Below are 20,125 nucleotides of genomic sequence, written 5' to 3' on the forward strand. Positions count from 1 at the left end.
AATTTTACACAGGTCTTTGAGATACAATGACTGGAACGAAGGTTTTTTTCGATTACAACTATTTGAAAAAAATGTTCACTAAAATTTAAATTTTTTTGTAAAAATGTCTCCAAAAATCCAATTTTCAGTTTTTTTCCTTCGTCCAAATTATAAGGCAAGGTTTTAACTCAAAAACGTATTTTTTTCACTTTAGAAGATCCTGTAAGGAGTTATGCTGCCAATGCGGGCGCATCTTTCTTCCGAGGGGCTACCGGAAATGGCGTCGCAATGGCCGAGTTTAAAATATTTTTTTCCAAAAATTTCAAAATTTCTTTGTTAATAGTGCATCTTTGTAACAATAAAAAATTCTAATAAAATATTTAATTTTTTTATTTTAATAAAATATTTAATTTTTAATATGAGAATTTTTTTTTAGAAAAATGCTGTTTTTTACCCGAGGACACCCGTGTAATCCCTTAATTTAGTTTAAAAGCTTCATAAAAACTTATTGCAAGTCACACATTCTACTCAGACTCTACTCTCTCTCTGTCTCTTTCACACATTACTTGTTTCGCTGCAGCCAATCGTGAGAAATAAGAAAAAATTGTATTAAAATAATTTAAATTTTTAATTAAACGTCTAAAAATCGCTTGTCGTAAAAATAGATTTATAATTTCTTTAAAATTTTTAAACTCACAAAATGTTAGGCATTTTACATGTATGAATATTTAACAAGCGCATACATACACTAATTGCAAAAGAATTACCCACAGCCATCTTCAGCCTGAAATGTCATATGAAAATTTCATTTTAATTAAATGAATATAATTACTTTTTAAACAATATACAAAATTATAGTGTTTATTTAATTTAATCTCGACTAAATTCTTAAGTGTTTATTTATTTTTTTTTTCTATTTTATTTAATGTTTTTCGTTAACGCTTTGTGGATTTTATGCACAATTTGAATTGGCGTGTGTGTGTGTGTGTGTATGAAAGTATTCACAATTTTCTTTACGGCTCGGTGTTGCGTGTGGCATTATCTCATTTCAACGCCAAATTATTTTTTAACTTAGAATATACATACAATAATAATATAAGCAGTTATATTTACAAATATTACAATTTACCAAAGAGCACGGCATTTAATGCGTTGCTTCCGTGTTTTACCGTTTTTTTTGTGTTTTTGTGTTTGTTTTTCGACGGCTGTAAGCCTTGCAGAGCTGTGTACGGTAATTACAACAAAGCAGTGTGTTATCAACGGCGGCAAGTATCCGCTTTCGTCTAGTCTAAACGACAATAGTGTGCGTTATTCCGTGGTTATTGCTGCAACACGAACGCTTTTGGTGGTGCTGAGTGAGTGAGTGAGTGTGTGTATGCGTGTGTGCCAAATGTTTCACTGCTTACTTGCCAAGGATTTGTCTTTTCTTTTTATACAATTTTTATTTTTCTCTAATAGCTTGCCTTATTCGGTTTGTTGCTTGGACCGCAAGGACTAAAATTAGCTTTTATACAGCTAACAGTATACATATATGTATATAATGTTGGAATCATAACATATTAAAATTATTAGCTTTACATATGAATTGAATGTATTGCATATGCGTTTTTCATAAGTACACACTAGTTATCTACATTTCCAACGTTTTTATGTCTTTTGTTCTGGTTCTTAATGTTTTTTGTGCCTGACACACGCGCACCCAAGACCCCATTTACATGCAACCCCATTCAACAGTTCGTTTGTATTTTTACTAAATTTCGTTTAATTGAATGTTTTTTTTGTTTTTAACTATACCCCAAATGTTTATTCCTGTATACCAATGTCAGGTGACCATCGAAATGTCTGTGTACTGTTGCTGGCAGCGGCGGCGGCTACAGCGGCAGCTGAGGATGTTGTGGCCGCAGCGTTTGTGTTGGTTGCATTATTGCTTGTCAATCTGGGTGATGAGCTCGACGAACCGGACGTGTGACTCTCGTCGGTTTCATCCTGCAAGCAGATTTTTGCGTTCAATATTTTTATTTTTTGTTTTAAAAATCAAAAACTTACATTGTATTGATGAATAGGCGCGGGCGTGGGGCCTTCAATGGGCGCCGGTTCATCACTTTCGTCGTTTTTATCTGTGTACATCATAATTTCGTGACATAGTGGGCAGCGATCTTGCACATACAACCATTTTCGTAGACATACACCGTGGAAATAATGGCGGCAACGTGTAATTTTGGCAGAATACATTTCCTGAAAATGTTTGAAAATACCGAATATTATTTTAAATCGAGAGCAAGCATGAAAATTCGTCCTTACCTGATAACAGATGGCGCAAACATCATCGAAGGCACGCAATTGCGCTGATGTCGCCTCGGGCAGTGCTGAGATCTTGTGTACCGCGGAGCGTCGCTTCATGAACACAGACCAACCGGCCCGAGCCTCACACCAAATGTTGAAATAGGCATGTATGCACATCATGACTGCACGTATGGTACCGCCTATAACATTTTCGGCTATCAAGTTACATGTTTTATTATAATAAATAAATTAGAAACCCAAAAAAATGAAAACAAAAAACATAAAACAGGTTCACACAATAACTTTTAGACAGGCGCACGTCGCACAATAAATGAACTCAACGATTGAACTATAAAAATCAAAATTATGAATGACCATTTGATGCAGCTGTAACACAAATAGTTCTTGATGTGAGGTTAACATAGATTTATATGTAATGTAAAAGTTAAAATGATTGCATGAAATGAGCATGGCAGCGGTTTTAGCAACATACATACATACATCATAAACTCTTAAAACCCTTTCCTATTTTGCCAACTATGTGAGTTGGCTGCGGAGTACGCATAAGCTGCAGCCTCGAACTTCACCACCATAATATTTGATTTTAAGTGACAAATAATAATAACAACATAAATTGACATAGCTCAGCGAAAAAAACTCACCCGACTCGAAGACCAATATCCAGGCACCGTTAAAGAAAAGCAATATACCAAAGCAAAACTCTACAGAATTACCAAAAGCGCGCACATAATATAAATAATCATCAAGCTTCTCCCAGAATGTTTGTCGTCGTGCATCGAGCAGGAACAGCGTGTATGTGGCCAACGAAACAAGCACCTGCAAAGTGACAATTTCTCATAGAGAATTTGTAATGAAACAATAAAAAGCAATAAGGCACACATACCTTTACAACAACTTCGACCGAAAACGCCGTTACCGCTAGCAACCAAGTGGAAGGTGAGTGACGTGACCAGAGCACGGCAAGCAAACAAATCGGCGTGACAACCAAAAAAGCGCAAACGGTAAGTGCGCGTACATGACGTTTGCGTGAAGGATTGCGTGCCGCACTCAATGACATCAGTATGGGCGACACAATATTATGTAGGAAATGTAATAAAGCTGTAATCAATAAGCACAAATTTCGACACAAACGGACAAAACGCTTATCGGGCGACAAGGAGGTTAGTCCCGTTTGTAGGGCGAGTATATAAAAGAGTACCGCTGAAACGGTGCCCAATGATTTTTCCTCGTCATTGTCGAATGTTAAAAGATACCATTGAAATCCGCGACCAATATAGTGACATATCACCGATATTATTGAAGTCATGCCCAGCACGGCAGTGAGCGTTTCACAGCCATCGACCAATAGTTTTTGCATGGTGGGAAGGAAGCCTACTGGCGCAGTGCCATCGGAGAGCATCACAATGGAAATAAATTCCTGGCCAATTCTGTAGGGAGATAAATAAAACTTGTATATACTATATTTTATGGTACTTGCTTACTTTACCTTATACTCCAAAAGACGCGCAGCACACACGGCACATTCAAACGTTGCCACTCATTCTCGATCAATGCGGATAAACCGAAGTTCGACACAAAATTCATTGCATATTGATAGCCATTATAAACAGTCTTGGCAGCATCTACAGCACTGTTAAGCATTGTCATTTTCGTTAATATTAACGGTACCGCACCGGCTATCACTGGTAAGTCTTTGATAATGCGCGGTGGTAATGGTAGCATGGCTAAAAATATTGGCCCGGCAAATACAACTGGCATAATTTTTTGTATCGTTGGATAACGCGGTCCTAAATGCACATAAGCGAAGAGCATACCCATAAACCATTGCGCCACTAGGTGTGGCAACACCGATAAAGCTATACCGCCTGTATCAAGCAGTCGTGCCATATTTAATGAAAGCAGATCTTCTAACAAGCACGGCGATTTCTCCATTAATGCCAGCGCAGAAACATTTGACCAATATGATATAAATGTCAAACCCAATGATATCACAAACATGTAGACCATCACCAAATGCCGTGTCCATAGCATAAATATGCAAGCAGCACTTAGAAAAACTGTGGAACATCGCAAAAATTAATAATACTGTATTGAGTTATATCTAAACTAAAAAAAGTATTGTAAAATTATACGTCACAGGAGCGTAAGAAAAGGTCTTCCTAATGTAAATAAGTAAATTTCTATCTTTTCATATCATTTAATATAGAAATGGGTAAGTATATTTTAGAAAAAATGACGCTTATATTAAAACAAAAAAAAAATGTTAACTTTGTTTGTATCAAAGCTAGAGTCTCCTTCACAAATAAAGAGGTCTCCGTTTAAGAACTTGATTTTGATTGTTTAGTAGTGGGTCCGATATGTGTGGTTTCAACAAATGAACCGTTTCTTAGAGAAAAAAGCCGTGTGCAAAACTTTTGATCGATATTTTAAAAACTTTAGACTAACTCTATATATACTGAAAGACGGACATCGCATAATCAACTCAGCTCGTCACATTGATCATTTGTCTCCGACGTTTCCTTCCGGGTCTACCCTCTTCAGGGCATAAAAAATGAAAACAAATAATTCACTATTTTCAGTGGAGTTTATTGTATGTAGAGCAGGTTGGATTTATTACTGGCAATACCAAGCCTATATTTTCAAAAAACTAAAAGAAAAAAATTTGTTGCATTTCAACGCATTTAAAGAATATTTAAGACGAGTCTGCGTTCAAGTGCCAATTAGAAAAAACAAGAAACAGCATCACATTTGTTTGTATATTGTCGTTACATGTACGCATGTATTTATGCAATAAAATTCAAACATTAAAAGTTCGTGCTTAACTGTGCTATTTAGAGGTCGTTCATTAAACTTAGTGCTTAACTACTTAAAAATATTTGTATGTTGCTACGGTATTACCGGATTTTTTGCTGGCAATTGCTCTACTTTTACCCTTTCAAGGTTTTTAACGAATTTTCATCACCAATTTTTGCGTTTTTCTTGATTGCCTAAAGCCAGACACTAACTAGCATTAATTAAAAAAAAGGTAAAAAAAAACAATAAAGCAAACAGAAATTTGTTGACTCATTATGATTGTATGCGATTTGAGCGCGGCGAGCGCAAACACGAAACTAAATATCAACTTGACGAGAACTTTTGTTATGATTTTCGGGTAACACACTTGATAGCTTACGGACAGAACTGCGTCAGTTCTTATTTTTCTAAATATAATTTTAATTGATTTATGACGCTTCTCTAATGATAACATTTTGATTTATATAAGATGATGCAAAAACATAATAAGAAACGGTTTACATACCAAATAAACAGACAATAAATTTCACCGATGTTATCGACAACACATCCGATAGAAATGTGTCCTGCGACAATTCATTCATCATGTTGCCAAACGAACTGCTAAGTACACCACTTGTGGCGGCTGTTGCGGATGCATTAATTATGGCACGCTCTAGCGGGCTGTCGCCACCTGCATTATCGCCACTAGTGCTATTTATAAGGCTGGCATTGTTGAGCTCCGTAAAAACCGTTGATGCTTCAACCGTCATTTTGGCGTTACTCGGTGTTTGATTTGCTGTAAAGTCGGCGGCCAGTAAACTTGGATCAGCTGGGGAGGGGTAAAAACGCGTTGGTAGTCCCATACTAATTTTGAGCACCTCATCTATGACTAATATTGGTGGTACACGCATCATTACGTCCACTAATCCGAGTACTTTGGTGCGCACAGACATTTTTAGAGTGTATTATGCTGTTCTTAGTTTGTAATCACCTTGTCTTGTAATAAATAATAAATGAACAAGGCAAATAATAGAACAGTTAGTGGGTCAGTGACCAATGACGTGCAGTTTCTTCACCTGAAATTGTCGTATATTACTTGATAACCAACCTTGAGTCGTGTACACTGAGTTGGGCTTAGGCACCACTGATATTTGATATATATTGCACATTCAATCCGACTTGTATGAGCTTTGCGATAATCTATAAATTTTTTTTGCAATTTATAATTTTACATACGATAGTCGTGGCCTTATCGCCACCTTGGATGTGTTTGTGTCCCCACCTTAGCCTGTGTTATTAATTTATTCAAGCACAGATTGCAAACAAATATTTTTACACTTTTTCCGTACTGCCTGTTTCCTCTGACCACCTTCAAGTCCTGCACCACTTCAGGTGCTGGCAAGTACGTCTTTTGTTTACAAATTTTTCTTTACACTTTGATGGAAAAAGCATAAAAATCTTACAAATGTTTTTATTCCGAACTTTGCTTTCCTTTTTCGATGTCGTGAATTATTAACGCTTCTTCTTTCTGTTCGTGTCGTGAATTGACTTTGGAAGCAATAATGTTTTCGTTTTCTTGTTGTTGCTACACAAATCAAAGCAGCTATCTCACTTCGGCATATATGTGTAAATTGAATTGACAGTTATGTGTTTGTTTTGCTACAAAATTAAATGTCAATTTTGAAGAGATGCCTTATTAAGCAACAAAACTTTATAAAAATAACTGCAAACTTTTCAAAAACTAGTTGTTTAGCCATTATGATATAATGTGAACAGAATACATATGTAAAAAATGAGTTTTCTAATTTGTTTATTGCAGTAATTATATCTATTTGTTCCATAAATAACGGAAATGACAGCTGACCATGCAAACTTCACCACTAGATGGCGCAAAACCCAACTATTGTAACTACAATTCGCGCTGAAAGCCAAGATAATAAAAAACAAATGAGCGTGCGTTCTTGATTTTTGTGTTAAAATTTAAATTTGTTTGTTAAAGTGATATTCGCGTGCAAATAATTGTGCAAGTGCTATCAGTGTACTGTAAATTGTTTTTTGTTTTAATAGCTTTTGAAAAATTTATCAAGAAGCTTGCTATTGGTCCGCAAGCGCAAAATTTGTGTGTAAGTGCTTCCATTTCAATTTGAACCTTTTGTAAAAGTTGTAATTATCATATATTTCATTGAATTCCTTCAGTCTTAACTGCACATGTGTGATTATGTCTAGGAAACACTGCTGTAGTTTGCTTTTGAAGCAGAATGTTGAACTTGAAGTTTCCGGTCGGAGGGGACCGGAAGACACTTCTACTGTTTGAATAGATGCTTGAGTGCTTGTAGCAAGTTGGGTAGTGTGAATAGACTAACTGTCTGTCTGTCCATCCGTGCAAGCGATAACTTGAAAGAAGTGAGAACGCCATTAAATGAAAACATTATAATAACTAAGCACTAAATTAAGATGTAACACTGTAATTTGACACAGGGGATCGCAGTAGCAACGGTCATCCATGGAATAAAAATTTTGAAAAAAGGACATACACGTCTCCTAAAATACTCAAGAATAAAATTTGTTCGGGGAAAATCCTTTAAGAATCTCTAACGACAATGTGAATATGAATGAAATCGGATTATAACCCCGTGCTCTCCCCATAAGGGTCTGTTAGAAACTACTAAAACCGTTATAAATCTATAACTAAACTATAGTAGATGGTTCATGAAAGCAGACAAATTTTCAAAAGAATTAAATTAAATCAAAACACATACATACATATGTATGTATTTAAAATTATTCATTTATTTCAAAACTGTTTATGGCATTTTGGCAGCGCCTTCTATACGCTTACCGAAGTACATCGAAATAATAATAATAACTTATTAAATAATTTATTAATATTTGAATAGAATTTTCACTTATGAGTCTATAACTGGGAATATATTTATCCAATACAAATACGGTAAATCATATATCTTTCGTTCAATAAATACCAACACCGCTTACAAAATGATTTTGACCCAATGCTAAGCACATATATACACATATCTCTAGGTAAATATGTGTATAATAAAGCAGTGACTAATCTAAGGAGTAACTATTACATAAGTACCCGCCTAAGCACTAATTACAAATATTCTTGCATCATTTGCCGCGCATGCCACGCGTGCAAAATGTACCCTGCGCACGCGCAGCAAACAATTCGAATATTGATTATGCATTCTAAGCATAACATTAATGATTAACTTAAATAAATATGGATTATTGCTTAATATTAGTTACGGAGTGAATTTCCCTCGCAAGTTTTTTCATATTCAGTATCAAGCTTAAACTTTCAAATTTCTGCGTCGATTGCCTATGTTCGCCCATTCTACGGGCAAATCGCCGCCGGTCTCATATTTAGCCGGCGTGCAATTGAGCAGTTTCTGTGCACGTTCGCAGCGTCGACTAACGGCCCAATAGGCGAAACCTTGCGGGCAGCGGTAGACTTGGCCTTCCAGCCGACCCGTCGTCGTCGAGTGCGCACATTTAATGAAGAGTTGACTGCATTCGTCCTTGTTTAGTGCAAAGTGTCCTTTGTTGGGGCACAGTGACTGGCCGACAGAGCGAATTTTTATCTGTTCGAAATTGAAATAAAATTAATTAAAGAAAAATTATTAAGCAACATTATTATATAATTCAATACAGACCATATTCATGAGTCTTATTTGGTCGTCGTAAAGACCGGAACGCGTCATCGATTTTTTCAAACAGTTGTCGTTTTTAGTAGGCTTATCGCAAAGATTTCTCTCTTCATGATACACTGTGCCTTTGGGACACTCGAAAACGGTTATTGCCAAATCGTAGCTCTCGGCTTTCTCGGTACATTGATAAAATAAGTCACAACTTTTCGGATGCCGCCGGAAGCCGGTTGGACAGACAAAAGTATTTTGACCTTCGCCAGTTTGGGGGCAGGGAGAACTGTCATTTGTAGCAGGGCCTGGCTTTATAGTTGTTATTGACTCAGTTGTTGTTGTTGGTGGGATGGTGGACTGTTCCGTGGTGGAATATATTTCAGTAGTTGTGGTTGGTTCATCAGTGGTTGTGATCACCGTTGTAGAAGCAGGTTCTGTTGACGGCTCTTGTGTTGTTGTGGTTGACTGTTCGGTGGTTGGAGTTGTAGGTACAGTTGTTGGTTCATCGGTAGTTGTTTGCTCCGTGGTTGGTTTTTCTGGTTTCTCAGTGGGTTTTTCTGGCTTCTCAGTGGGTTTTTCGGTAGGACCAGTGGTCGTCCACTCCGTTGTAGCTCCCTCTGTTGTTGTGCCTGGAGCTTTTGAGCAATTACCCGACACACTGTCGGGGAAGTTGCATGTCTCTAGCGATGTGTCCCAAACTGTACCGTCCGGACAGCGGAAGCTATAAATTTGATATTTACCGTTCTTACTTGCGTCAACACAACGATAGTAACGATTGCAATCCTGTGGATCGGGGTAGAATCCTTCATTGGTGCAGACATGATTAACTGGTTCGGCTGTTGTAGTCGGATATTCTTCGGTAGTCGTCGGAGTTGTGGTAGAATCGGTACCCGGCTTATCTGTGGTGGGTTTATAGCCCGGCTTTGAAGTGACTGGGTACTGTGTTGTATCCGTTGGAATGGTCGTAGTCGTTTGTGGTTGCACTGTTGTGGTCGTTTCCGGTAAATTGGTGCTCGAACTCTCAGTGGCACTTGAACTTTCTGGAAGTGTTGATGTTTCTATTGCTGTTGTTTGCTGTGTAGTAGAGTCGGGTATTGTTGTTGTTTGTGTCGATTGTGTAGTTGTTGTCCATTCAGTGGGTTTAGTGGTTGTTGATGTATCCAATGTGGTTTCTGTAGGAAGGGTAGACGTTTCAGGCTCTTCAGTTTGTCCTTCACATCGTTCTATATTTCCAGCGTAGTCGCAAGTTTGCTTATCCTCGCTCCAGCCTGTACCTTTGGCACATGTGAATTCATATCTTGTGTATGAATCCCCTTCGCGAACACAACGATAGAACTTCTTACAATTCATTGGATCCGCCATATAGCCTTCACCTTGGCAAGTTTGTCCTGGTGGTAAATTCGGTATTGGTGTGGTCGATGTTGGTTGCGGTGTTGTTGTAGAGTCATACCCAGCTTCTGTGCTCCATGTCGATGTAGCGGTCGTAGTCGAAGGTATTTCCGTTGTGGTCCATACTGTTGACGTTTGGACTGTGGAGGTATCCGTTGGAATTGTGGTTGGTTTATCCGTTATGGTCGTAGTTGTTGAGCTCTCTTCTGTGGTTGGTTTTTCCGTTACGGTTGTAGTTGTTGAGCTCTCTTCTGTAGTTGGTTTTTCCGTTACGGTCGTAGTTGTCGAACTCTCTTCTGTGATTGGTTTTTCTGTAGTTACTGTAGTGGTAGAACTTTCGACTGAGGCTTCTGTAGTAACGGTTGAGGTCTCTGGCTCCTCGGTTTGTCCTTCACATCGCTCAATATTAGCCGCGTAGTCACAAGTTTGCTTGTCTTCACTCCAACCTGTGCCCTTGGCACAAGTGAATTCATATTTTGTGTATGAATCCCCTTCACGAACACAACGATAGAACTTCCTGCAATTCATTGGATCCGCCATATAACCTTCACCTTGACATGTTTGTCCCGGCGGTAAATTCGGTATAGGTGTGGTCGATATCGGTTGTGTTGTTGTCGTAGAGTCATCTCCAGCTTCTGTGCTCCATGTCGATGTGGAAGTCGTTGTCGAAGGTATCTCTGTTGTCGTCCATGCTGTTGACGTTTGGACCGTGGTGGTTTGCGTTGGAGCTGTGGTCGGTTTTTCTGTTACGGACGTAGTTGTTGAGCTTTCTTCTGTGGTCGGTTTTTCTGTTACGATCGTAGTTGTCGTGCTCTCTTCTGTGGTTGGTTTTTCGGCTGTTACCGTAGTGGTAGAACTTTCGATGGTGGTTTCCGTAGTGACGGTTGAGGTCTCTGGTTCCTCGGTTTGTCCTTCACACCGTTCAATATTTGTCGCGTAGTCACAAGTTTGCTTATCCTCGCTCCAACCTGTACCCTTGGCACAGGTGAACTCATATTTCGTGTATGAATCCCCTTCGCGAACACAACGATAGAACTTCCTGCAGTTTAATGGATCAGCCATATAACCTTCGCCTTGGCAAGTTTGTCCTGGTGGCAAATTCGGTATAGGTGTGGTCGATATCGGTTGTGATGTTGTTGTAGAGTCATCTCCAGCCTCTGTGCTCCATGTCGATGTGGCAGTTGTTGTCGAAGGTATACCAGTTGTTGTCCAGGCCGTTGACGACGGGACTGTAGTGGTTTCCGTTGGAATTGTGGTTGGTTTTGCCGTTACGGTCGTAGTTGTCGAGCTCGGTTCTGTGGTTGGTTTTTCGGCTGTTACCGTAGTGGTAGAACTTTCGATGCTGGTTTCCGTAGTGACGGTTGAGGTCTCCGGTTCCTCAGTTTGTCCTTCACATCGTTCAATATTTCCAGCGTAGTCACAAGTTTGCTTATCCTCGCTCCAACCTGTACCCTTGGCACAGGTGAATTCATATTTCGTGTATGAATCCCCTTCACGAACACAACGATAGAACTTCCTGCAATTCATTGGATCAGCCATATAACCTTCACCTTGACATGTTTGTCCCGGAGGTAAATTCGGTATGGGCGTGGTTGAGGTCGGCTGCAATGTTGTCGAGTCGCTTTCAGTTGTTGAAGGTTGCGTTGAAACACCAGTCGTAGGGTTTGTAGGTGACGATGTAGTCGAAATTGTCTCTGTTGTAGTCCAAGTCGGCGTTTGAGTAGTTATTGTGGTTGGTTTCTCAGCTATGACCGTAGTTGTTTGTTGTCCATCGTTTGTGGTTGTCGACGATATAGACTGAGTGGTTGATTCAATAGCTGGAGTTTGTGTCGAAGTCTGCACTTGAGTGGTGGTGGGTCGCGATGTGATTGGCGTAGTCGAAGGTGATAGAGTTGTCGTAGTTTGACCTTGAGTAGTTGTAGGTTTACCTGTGCTAGGATTTGGATTACACATATTCAAATCGTGATTGCATGTCTGTAACTCGTTGTCCCATACTGTGCCATCTCCGCACTTGAACGGATATTGTGTAAAGCCACCTTGACCGTTGCTTACACAACGATAGAAAATGGTGCAGTCTTTAGGATCTCCAATAAAGCCTTCCGTTCGGCATATACCAGGCGTCACTATTGGTCTCTGAGTGCTTACAGTGGGTGGTGCACTTATCGGAGACTGTGTAGTATCACCGGGACGATTGGTTGTTTGAGTAGGCCGTGAAGTTGTCGGCTTTTGCACTTGTGTGGGTGTTGTAGATTGCTGAGGAACCGTAGTACTTGAAACTTGGGGTCCTTCAGTAGTTTGTGTGGTTGGTGACTGCTGGCTGGGGCTTCCTGTGCCGCAGCTTTTATCCTTCACCGCCCACGGATGATTACAGGCGACGATTGCGCTGTCCCAAACAGTTCCTGGTCCACAGGTAAACGGTACTTTATCATAACCGCCCTTACCATTATCAACACACCGATAAAATTTGGCGCAATCCTTTTCATCACCCACAAATTTTGTTTTACTGTCGCAATTACCTGATGGCTTTGATTGAGTTGTAGTGGTGGATGTTGTACCTTGTGTTGTTGTCGAACCTTGCGTTGTGGTGCCTTCTTGACTGGTTGAAGAACCTTGTGTTGTTGAAGAGCTTTGAGTTGTAGAGGAGCCTTGACTGCTGCTCGAGCTTTGTGAGGTTGTAGTACTTTGGTTTGTTGAATTCTCCTGACTGCTGCTTGAACTGCTTGACTGTGTGCTGCTTGATGATGATTGCTGATTTGAACTTGTACTACTGGATGTGCTCGATTGCTCATTGCTCGAAGTTCCTTGAGTCGAGTTTGAGGAGCCGGATTGATTACTACCAGATGATTGTTGACTTGAAACTGTGCTACTTGAGGTGGTTGATTGCTCATTGCTTGAAGATCCTTGTGTCGAGCTTGAAGAGCCGGTTTGATTACTACCAGATGATTGTTGACTTGAACCTGTGCTACTTGAAGTGCTTGATTGCTCATTGCTTGAAGATCCCTGTGTTGAGCTTGAGGAACCGGACTGATTACTACCAGACGATTGTTGGCTTGAACCTGTTGAGCTTGAGGAGCCGGACTGATTACTACCAGATGATTGTTGACTTGAACCTGTGCTACTTGAAGTGCTTGATTGTTCATTGCTTGAAGATCCCTGTGCCGAGCTTGAGGAGCTGGACTGATTACTACCAGATGCCTGCTGGTTTGAACTCGAAGATTGATTGTTACTCGAAGGTTGTTGACTTGATGTCGCATTTGAACTGCTACCACCAGTAGCCATAACACGACATTGCTCCTTTTGCACATCCGTCGGATGATTGCAACCCAAGACATCTGGATCCCACACCGTACCGGGCGCACAATCGAAAGCAACCTTATCAAACCCTCCATTGCCGTTATCGACACAACGATAGAAGCGACGACAGTCCGATTTATCAGCTAAGTACGTCTCAGTGTCTTTGCAATCCCCTTCTGGATTGGAGGGCTTTTGAGTTGTTGTCGTTTGATTTGTTTGTTGATTATTGGACTGCTGCTGACTCGACTGATTGTTATTGGATTGATTGGAGGAACTCGACTGATTGCTACTGGAGGCGGATTGGCTTGAGCTACTTGTTTGACTGCCGGTTGAAGAGGATTGATTGCTTGAAGAGGTTGATTGATTGCTCGCTGTGGTTTGGTTGTTGGAGCTCTGTTGACCACTACCTGATTGTTGATTTCCCGACTGCTGATTACTGCTGCTGGTGGTGTTTGTAGGGCCACCTAAGTTAAGCATCGCTTTACATTTTTCTTTCTGCTCGCTGGTAGGTATATCACAAACTTTCTCATCTTGATTCCAAACAGTACCGGGTCCACATGTAAACGGCACTTGTTCCAAACCACCATTACCATTATCCCGACAGCGGTAGAATTTTGTACAATCCTCTTTATCGGGAATGTAAGTTTCATCATTCTTACATTCAGTGGCTGTATTGGGTTTATTGCCACTAGATTGATTGTTGGAACTAGATTGATTGCTCGAGTTTGATTGATTGTTTGAATTAGATTGGTTATTCGAGTTTGATTGATTGTTGCTACCAGATTGATTGCTTGAACTAGATTGATTACTTGAGCTTGATTGATTGTTGCTACCAGATTGATTATTAGACCCAGATTGGCTAGTTGAACTTGATTGATTACCAGAACTAGATTGATTACTAGAACTACTACCAGAAGACTGATTGTTCGTGGCTGTTTGATTGCTGGTATTTGATTGATTATTTGCGGCTGACTGGTTGCCAGAACTAGATTGATTATTTGTATTAGACTGGTTGCTTGAACTTGATTGCCCCGTGTTACTAGATTGATTGTTTGATCCTGATTGGCTACTGGAACCCGATTGATTGCTTGAACTAGATTGATTGTTTGAGCTAGATTGATTATTAGAGCTATTACTGCCAGACTGATTGCTTGAATTCGATTGATTGTTGGCACTTGATTGATTGCTACTGGCGCCCTGATTTGAACTTGATGTCGATGTTGAACTTGTGCTCGAAGTTGATGATTGTTGACTACTTGAACTTGAGCTCTGTGTGCTTGATTGCGATTGCTGGTTGGATGAATTACTCTCAGTGCTGCTTGATTGAGTGCTTGTTTGCTGCTGATTGCCACCTGCACCGCTGGTATTCGACGCACTTGAGCTCGCAGTATTCGACGAGGACGAAGATGATGACGATGAGGATGTATTTGAGGATGAGCTAGTCGAACTCTGCTGGCTACTGCTGCTCGAAGTTGTTGTATTCTGATAGTTGGTTTGCGTTGATTGAGTTGTAGCCGCGTTATAGTCGGCCAAAACTAAATTATCAGCCTTTCCTTTACATCCACCACTGGCACGCACGTTGTGTATGTGGTTACATGATTCCAATGCGGCATCCCACGCAGTGCCGTCCGAGCAACGAAAACCGATTTTATTGAAAGTCCGACCATTCGAAATGCACCGATAGAAGATTGTGCAGTCGTCTGGATCGCTCATAAATCCATCATCCTCGCAAGGTGGTCCCTGTTCGTCGATGGCATTGCCACCCGCCGAACGCGCCGCCGATGTGGAAAAGGAAATTACGGAAACGCCACCCAAACCTGACAGCCCATAATTTTGCAATTGACCACGCGTTGCAGTTTCAGCGGCAGACGCAGCGGCAGCGTATGAAGCAGCATCGGTGTCGATATTCGCACCCGTATCGCTTGCGGTCGCGTATGTGCCATTACCGTTATTGGCACTGCCATATGTCAGTAGCGGCAGTTGTTGGCCATCAACACCATTATCGCCATTGTCCGTATCAATTTCGTTCATGTAATCGCTGCATTCCTCGCGGCCGGACAGCTGGGGCGGCATGCAGAGGCGCAGGTTGCGCGAGAATACGGTACCAGATTTGCAGGCGAATGCATAAGCTTTGATATAGTCATTTGTTTTCGCTTCGCAGCGGTAGTAGATACGACAGTCGTAATCGTCGGCGTATAAACCTTCGGCCGGGCAATGGAATGCACTCGGCAGGGCGTCAGCGTAGGAGTATTGCGCGTGGTGGCCTGGTGCGGTCACGGCGCTAGTGGCGCTAAGCGGTTCATCTGCAATTGAAAGAGGGGTTCACAATGTGTTAGTGTGAAACTATTAAAGGTTACGTGATTTTATGTATGTGTGTAATAAGAGTTGTACGTGTTAGGGGAAATGGAAATTCGTTGCAATTTTTACTCCAGTCGAATGAAGAGATTTTAGCGGTACAGCAAGCGGCACGTTGCGGTATTTAAGTAATATGACTGTTAAAATGGCTATTCGAAAATATACAAATTTTAAAGGACGACTGACCTCTTGCGCAAATTTAACCTTTCTAAACTGATTTGCAGTGTTCATCGCAGTATTTATTGGGCGTTAAACTCTAACGTGGAAACCCTTACATTCCACAAGCTTCTAATATTTTCATATCGACTGGACTAAGACTTTTAATGTCAAGTCCTTAGAGAGTGTTTTTTAATCTGTAGATGAAGGACCGATGGCGGGGGTCGATTCCGGCCGAGCTATTCAAATGCGGCGAAGAACTGATAAGGAGCAGTAATAGCCGTCAACTGACGTTTGGCAATACCAAAAGCTCCGTCAGGATCGGGAAGAACCTCTCCGAGACGTTCGATACCAAACGTGGTTTCAGACAAGGCGACTCCCTATCGTGCGACTTCTCCAATCTATTCCTGGAAAAATTAATTCGAGCTGCAGAAAAGGTACAATCTTCTATGAGCAGAGGAAGAGAAAGACTTCTATTTCGTTGGTAACACCAAGTGAAAGAGGATCTGGTAAGACTTGGAATCTCCAACTGGCGCCAAACAGTGAAAAAGAGGAACAACTGACGCGATGTTGTAAACTCGACTGTAACCGCGTAAGTGGTGTCTCCGTCAATATTAACATTTTAAGATTGGCACGGAGTTTATAACATCCATACTATGTAAATGAACAGCGGGTCCACTTACTCATATCCGTCTTTTCGCCTGTTCCTCAGTTTTCGAAATGTCGATCTGAAATTTGACACACATTCCTTTCTCTCCAAGAAGTTGCTCTCTTAGCATAGATTTATCCTACAACTTGATCGATCAAAATAAAATAATTGTACGAAGAAGCCTAAGGCAATGCTATAATCTCCGAATATAGAGTTAAGGTCTAAAAACATAATTTTTTTGTATGAAATAAAAGATCCGCAAACTTTGATAAAACCACAAAAAATATGTTCTTTCCCGGCAAATTCGCATTATAATCCTTATAAACCTTCTGTATTAATAGCGCTGACTCAACTCCCTACAACTATTTCTATTCACAATTATTTTATTCAAAATCTGACCTTACTAATAAAATGGCAAACCATAAATATCATTTTATGCCTAATCGTAAGTTTTTCACATAGCTAGAGCGAAAAAAATCGTATAGTAAAACATTTCAATCTCATTCATTTACATTCGCCCGCGGCTATCAATCGTTTGCCTCTGAAAAACAGCAATAAATTTATATCAGATTTTACCTTCCGTGACGGAAAATTTAATAAATCTCTGACGCAATTGACCTACATGCGTTCGTAGAAACCGTTACTTGTATGACAAGCAGTATGTGAGACTGTCTCGACAGTAGTTGGCGACTAAATCAATTTGAGGCGAGAGTGGATTTTAAGAAATAGAAAATATACTGTTATTGTGAGAGAGGGAGAAAGTGAGAGGTTTTTGTTACTAACCATTTCGGTTGTACAAACCGAATTGATTAGTGATCCAAGAAAAGGCACTTTTTTCAATAGCCTTTTTTGACAGATAAGGAGTGAGTCGTGTCAAGCTGTCATGTTATTTTTATTACGGAAATTCCCGTTCTGTAAATAATGTGATTCTCGCGTTTCGCTAAACTGATAGTCAACATAAACCATCACTCATCTTGAGACCCAGCATTCATTATAGGATAATAACACCGGTCAACAAAAAAAAATATTTTTTGGGGTTTCTGTTCTCATGCTTGAATTCTAATTCTAGACACTGAAAAACACTTAAATATTTATCTTTGGTTCTTAAAGTTTGCTTTGGGCTGATCTAAATCGATAAATATATTTTAATTTATTTCATAAATCAAAGATGGCAGCACTTTGATTAACCCGAAAGTAAACAGTATTATTATTTGTAAGAGGCACAGTAGTGAATGTTAACCTGTTTGTTATAGCTGTAACAACAATATTAGAGTATTTCTCAGTTAAAAAATGGCATCAAGTCAGCGTAAAAATGATGTTGATTTATTCTGTTTTATTTGCGGTGAATTTATTAAAGTTAAAAGTAAAAAATTTGCTTAATCAACCAATTTGAAACTTTGCGAAGCCTATGAAGCCTATTTTAACTTAAAAGTCAGTAATCAAAATGAAAATTGGGTACCTCACTTCGCCTGCGTTAATTGTAAAAATACTTTAGAAGGTATGAAAAAAATCGAAAAATTGCTCTTATTTCTACGAAAGCAAACTTTAACCGGAAAAAATTTTTTTTTCTTATTTTTGTCATAGGAGAAACTAAAATTTAACATGTAGATGTCAGACCCAAAAATCGTGTTGACCGGTGTAATCGACCGAATAAACCACGTCCAGCATGCAGTAAACAAAATATAGTAGCCATAGCTGAGAATATACCCGAAGACCGTGGAGAGTCAATTCGGAGCCGTTCGCAGCAACTCGGACTGACGTATGGAACGACTTGGCGCAACTTACGTCGAGATTTTAAATTGAAAGCAAACAAAATGCAGCTTATTTAAGAATTGAAGCCGCTCGACCTTCCCTAGCGACATCGTTTCGCTCTTTGGGCTCTTGCAAAGTTCCAAGAAGATCTGAAATTTTCGAGGCAAATTTTGTTCAGCCCATTTCTGACTGAATGGGCATGTAAACAAGCAAAATTGTAACATTTGGGAGGAAAATCAACCTCAAGCGATTCCAGAGCTGCCATTTCATCCAGAAAAAATAACGGTTTGTGGCTTGTGAGCCGGTGGCATCATCTGTCCATATTCCTTCAAAAATGCTGTCGGTGAGAATGTGACCATCAATGGCGACCGTTATCGCGCCATGATAGCCGACTATTTGATGCCTGATATTGAAGCTCGTGATCTCGGCGAGATTTGGTTTCAATAAGACAGCGCCATTTTCCATACATCGCACATATCAATGGATTTTTTGAGAGAACACTTCGGTAAACAGATAATTTCACGTTTTGGCCCGATCGATTGGCCACCAAGATCGTGTGATATCACACCGTTAGACTCTTTCCTGTGAGGATATGTCAAGTCTAAAGTTTAGTCTTAGTCTTTCGTGGGTTTTGTAGTTTTTTTTTTGATTTTTTTTTACAAATTTCACATTATTTTGAAACTAGTTATTGAACTGACTCTTTAAAACTAGTTACCGAACAAACCTTTTGTAACTAGTATTTTTGGGAGCAACAAAATCTACTACCGGGTATATTCGCACACTTGAATTGATTGTATTGCAATCGGCAATGCAGTTGTTACAGATTCACAACGTCGAGTATTCGTTAAAAAAACACACATTTTTTGTTAATTTATTTTCAACCTCCAGCTAGATGGTGTGCAGGGCTTTTTTGGGTGGAAGGAAGCTGTAAAAATGTCAGCTATTGCAAATCAACTACTCAATTATGATTTCCGCATATTTTTTTTCTACCAAAAAATACCGATACTCGGCGACTAGGCTAGACGGCGGCGGCAACATTTGGTGGAATTTTTTATATTTTTTTTTATATTTTTGTAAAAGATTATTTTTTTTTAATTTCTGATTTATTTTCGAGGTTTTTTAAGGGTTTATACATACGTTTTTCGTTCGCTTCCACTTTCGTGCATTGAATATTTATAGCGAAGTACTTTTTGATTTGTCTGTAAATATATAGAGATTTGTGAATTTTTTGTTGTTGCATGCACTTATGCATTTATTTCGCTTAGAAATATATTAAATTTGCAACATATTTTAATCACATTGCATTAAAAGTCACTCAATTGCGCGGCGAGTGCATAAGTGTGCTCACTCAACGTTGTGTGTGTGCATGTACAGTCGATATGTATATGAGCCCGGCATGTTTTTCCGCGAAGCACCAATTTATTTCCATTTTCATTTTCATTTTGCCATTTGCTGCTCGTGAATTGCTAAATTTATTTTGACTTGCTTTACATAAATGCTGAATAATGGCATGCGGCCACGTATACCGTTGCTGCCGCAGCGCGTTGGTGTGTGTATGCGCGCAGCAAATAAATTCATATACAATTGTATTGGTATTCGCGTTTATACTGCACGGTTGAATAGGCTCACGGGTCCATGGCTAACCTCATCGCGGCTAATGCCGTTATGAGTAATTTTACTAGCATTTTGTTGTTGTTATTTTTCATAACTGTTTTTTTTTGATATTTTTCTTCTCCAACGACACGCGCGCAATTTATCAGCAAAATTAGAAACTTTATGGAAATAAAATGTGATTATATTCATTGAAGTG

At 39.7% G+C, this 20,125-nt stretch overlaps 2 protein-coding genes across 7 annotated transcripts in view; both read right to left on the reverse strand.

Annotated features, from left to right (window-relative positions):
* Positions 1–807: 807 nt before the first annotated feature.
* On the reverse strand, positions 808–6,656 carry LOC105227554 (protein TRC8 homolog). Of its 6 annotated transcripts, none has more exons than XM_019990768.3 (8): positions 6,167–6,656; positions 5,582–6,049; positions 3,770–4,340; positions 3,167–3,710; positions 2,925–3,099; positions 2,281–2,477; positions 2,026–2,214; positions 808–1,965 (listed from the first exon to the last, which is right to left on the reverse strand). In XM_019990768.3, exons 2-8 carry the CDS (start codon positions 6,009–6,011, stop codon positions 1,783–1,785), a joined length of 2,289 nt encoding a protein of 762 aa, XP_019846327.2. In that variant the 5' UTR covers positions 6,012–6,049; positions 6,167–6,656; the 3' UTR covers positions 808–1,782. The 6 variants fall into 6 exon arrangements, with proteins under 6 accessions (XP_019846327.2, XP_019846324.2, XP_019846326.2 ...); XM_019990765.3 differs by having other exon boundaries at positions 5,582–6,054; XM_019990767.3 differs by having other exon boundaries at positions 6,135–6,656.
* A 1,219-nt stretch (positions 6,657–7,875) lies between these two features.
* Positions 7,876–20,125, reverse strand: part of LOC105227562 (serine-rich adhesin for platelets) — a 39,274-nt gene continuing 27,024 nt past the window's right edge. Inside the window, exons 2-3 of the mRNA XM_049448340.1 lie at positions 8,736–15,706; positions 7,876–8,663 (exon numbers count right to left, since the gene is read on the reverse strand). Of these exons, the coding sequence (XP_049304297.1) occupies positions 8,373–8,663; positions 8,736–15,706 (7,262 nt within the window). The 3' untranslated portion in view covers positions 7,876–8,372. The remainder of the gene's footprint in view (positions 8,664–8,735; positions 15,707–20,125) is intronic.

Source organism: Bactrocera dorsalis, chromosome 2 (genome assembly GCF_023373825.1).
Source record: "Bactrocera dorsalis isolate Fly_Bdor chromosome 2, ASM2337382v1, whole genome shotgun sequence".
Lineage (NCBI taxonomy): Eukaryota > Metazoa > Arthropoda > Insecta > Diptera > Tephritidae > Bactrocera > Bactrocera dorsalis.